This window comes from Octopus sinensis, linkage group LG18, assembly GCF_006345805.1.
Source record: "Octopus sinensis linkage group LG18, ASM634580v1, whole genome shotgun sequence".
Classification (NCBI taxonomy): domain Eukaryota; kingdom Metazoa; phylum Mollusca; class Cephalopoda; order Octopoda; family Octopodidae; genus Octopus; species Octopus sinensis.
In genome coordinates this window covers 24,673,552-24,677,304 of record NC_043014.1, presented here as the reverse complement: position 1 = coordinate 24,677,304, position 3,753 = coordinate 24,673,552, and the positions used below count along the sequence as shown (strand labels likewise).

The 3,753-nt window shown below is 35.8% G+C and overlaps 1 protein-coding gene across 1 annotated transcript; it reads left to right on the top strand.

Moving 5' to 3' along the window:
- Window positions 1–241: 241 nt before the first annotated feature.
- LOC115221213 (uncharacterized protein K02A2.6-like) lies at window positions 242–988 on the top strand. The gene has a single exon (XM_029791371.1). It carries the CDS (start codon window positions 242–244, stop codon window positions 986–988), a length of 747 nt encoding a protein of 248 aa, XP_029647231.1.
- Window positions 989–3,753: the final 2,765 nt, after the last annotated feature.

Sequence of the window (3,753 nt, the reverse complement as noted above, 5' to 3'; positions counted from 1 at the left end):
GGGACACACAAAGGAAAAATAATCAAGTGTTCTTTTTATGTCACAAGAACAGAAGGACCAGCGATTCTTGGACTCAATACCTGCAAAAAGCTTAATATTGTGTCAATTAATGGTGAAGTGAAGGCAGCTCCGAGCAGGATTGACAGAGATATGCCCATCAAAGACCGACCACCAATCACAAAGAAGAACTGATAAGTATGTACCCTGAATGCTTTGACGATACAGTCGGGTGCTTTGTGAAATGTCGATACCATATAACAGTCGACCCCAATATCAAACCAATTGTTCACCTACCTCGCCGCGTCCCTCTAGAACTAAAAGAGAAGCTGAAGGCAGATTTGGACAAAATGGAAAAAAAGAAATAATCACCAAAGTGACACAACCAACAGACTGGATGAATCCAATTGTAATCAAGGAAAAACCCAATGGTACCCTACGGATATGCATCGACCCAAGGGACCTGAACAAGGCATTAAAAAGAGAGTACCATCCAATTCCAACTCTTGAAGAAATCACACCATCATTGGCTGGATACAAATTATTCAGCAAACTGGATGCCAGTAATGGGTACTGGAATGTAAAGATAGACAAAGAGTCATCCATGCTCACTACCTTCAACACACCATTTGGCAGATATCGATTCAACCGACTCCCATTTGGATTGAAGGTGAGCCAAGATGTTTTCCAGCACCAAATAGATGAGACCTACCAAGGCTGCAATGGAGTAATTGGGATAGCAGATGATACCCAAGTGCATGGCAAGGATGAGACCACACATGACTTGAATTTACATGAAGCTAAGGAGAAAACCCGACAAGCAGGTATCAAACTCAATGCAGACAAGTGTGTGATAAAAGCAAAGGAGTTCAAAGACCCCGCTAAGAACCCAAAGACAAGAAGGAACTCAGAAGCTTCCTGGGACTCATCCACTACATGGGAGCCTTCATACCCAAGCTGGCCGATCACACTGCAAATCTCCGAGAACTAAACAAAGATGACGTAGAGTTTGATTGGTGTGCTTCACACACACAGGATTTCAAGGCAATCAAAAAGCTCATCAGTAAGGAGACAACTCTGCAATACTATGACACGCAAACCAGTAATACCCCAAGTCGATGCTTCTTATGAGAGGAGTTGGCGCAGCACTGATACAGGAAGGTAAACCGATTGCATATGCCTCGAAAGCTTTTCTCACCCACAGAGACAAGGTACGCAAATATTGAAAGGGAACTCCTGACAGTAGTATATGGATGTGAAAAGTTCCATACATACCTGTATGGCAGACATTTCAATATTGAAACAGACCATCGCCCGCTAAGCACCAGCAAGACTGCAAAGATTACTGTTAAGGCTTCAAACATACGACTACGATATCAGGTACAAGCCAGGAAAAGACCTGATATTGGCGGATGCTCTTTCAAGACTATCCTCACATGATAAACAGGAGATGCAAGGACTAAGCATAAATGTCCACCACTTTGTAAATGTAACACAAAGCTAGCAGAAATCAATGGCCGGGCAGTGACCGTGTCAGTCGACAGACTTAAATAGGTATATTTTGAGGTTTCCTCACATTTCAATGACACTCCAGTGACGCCCACTTTTGATCCTTTACAACCACCTACACATCCACCTGCACATGCACCTTTGACCACATCATTACCTCCACTTCCACCTCCACCTTCGTCAATATATATATATATATATATAAAGTATATATATATGTATATATATATATATATATATATATATATATTATATATATATATATATGTGTGTGTGTGTATATATATATATAATATATATATATATATATATATATATGGATCTTTTCGCTTTGACCGGCAGATTTTTTTAATAATTTTGTAACTAAAAAATTTCAAACTTCGTATACTGGTAGAATGTGTTTATAAAACATCTTATTCTCTTGGCTTTCTTGAGAAAATTTTGTAGTTTGTAAGATATCTGGTCTTTAATTTCTTGCATTTCGGCAATTTCAACCAATCATATATATATATATATATATATAATATATATATATATATATAATATATATATATATATATATATATAATATATATATATATATCATACACACATGTATATATACATATATGCATGGATTGAACAGATTTCAGCTCATGAACTGTGGTCATGCTGGGGCACCGCCATTTGGTGTTGCTACATAACTTTTACTTCACTAATTCATTTTGGAACTTGACATTTGGTGCATAAGGGAGTTTGACGCCGCTGCACTCATTTGCATTTCCTGCTGTGAAGCTGGTTCATCTGGGACTCTTGACAGTAAGAGATCTAGTTTCGTTTTGAAGACATCTACATCTACCCCATGCAGATCTCTCAGGTCGTTCGGGAGGATATTGAAGAGCTGTGGTCCTTTAAAGCCCAGGCTGTTGCAATATCTTGTCCTATATTTTGATGGCAAAGTTGGAATCTTTGGCACTATGCAGTGGTACCCTGTTCTAGCGTTAATATAACTCTCAATGTCCCGCCTACGCTCCACGGAATAGAATTTCAATTTCTTGAGTCTTTCCCAGTAGCTTATATGCTGCATAGAGGCTATCTTCTTCGTGTAGCTTCCTTAGATTGCCTCAAGTTCTGCAATTAATTTTACACTGCTCAGTGACCATAGCAGATATATATATATATATATATATATATATATATATATATATATATATATATATATATATATATGTATGTATGTATGTATGTATGTATGTATGTATAAGCAAACAGGGAGTGGGTGGCGCTACAATGGATATTGTTTTCGCCCAGTTTTCGTTGAAGTTTTCCCTTCGTTGTGTTCTATATTATATATATATATATATATATAAAACTGAAATGCGTTTTTACCGCTTGGATCGCTTTCAATGCCACTACACCCCGTCTGATTCGCTCCAAAATTTACAGGGACATGTAAAGGTGTGGTTGCTAGGGGCCATCTTCCTCACTCACGCTATTTCCTTTATTCCCCTCCAACTCCCCTTCATTTATAACTTTGACAATTCCACTCCCGCTTTTTAATGTAAAGTTCGTCAGACGGAGTTCTTTGATGTATCTGTCTGCATTCATAGGGAGAATTATCATCGTCACACGCCACCACCAACACACAATCATGAGAACAAATATTATGAATCAGTTATTCATTGCGTTCATTTATATATATGTGTGTGTGTGTGTGTTCGATATATAAATATGTATATATAATGTATATATACAAAGTGTATATATCTGTATTTATGTATATTAAACTTTTTAATACTTTTTGATAGTTATATATATTTTAAACAAATTATAAATATAATTTAATAATTCTCATTTTAAATTTAAATAATTTAAATTTTTCAATTTTATATATTTTCTATATTATATTTTTATTTTTATGTTTTTGTTTTTGGTTTTTCACTGTTCATTTGCCTATTAGTGGTTTTATCTCTAATTTAATTTATACATATACTAGCAGTATCGCCCGGCGTTGCTCTTGTTTGTCAGGGAAAGCAGTTTTAGAGAGTTATAGCCAAAAAATAGCAAAAAAAAAAATGCATTAAAAATGAAAAAAAAATTATGGTAATTTTTTTAAAATATCGTTGACTCATCGTAGACATTTTTAGAGAGTTACTTCCCTTATATAATAGCGAAAAATGCATTAAAAGGGAAAAAATAATGGTAAATTATTTTAAAAATCGTAGACTCATCGTAGACGGGCTTGATATGAATCACGACTATAAGATA

What these genes read in the sequence shown, in the direction of transcription:
- LOC115221213 (XM_029791371.1), top strand. Translation starts at nt 242, where the DNA reads ATGTCGATACCATATAACAGTCGACCCCAATATCAAACCAATTGTTCA.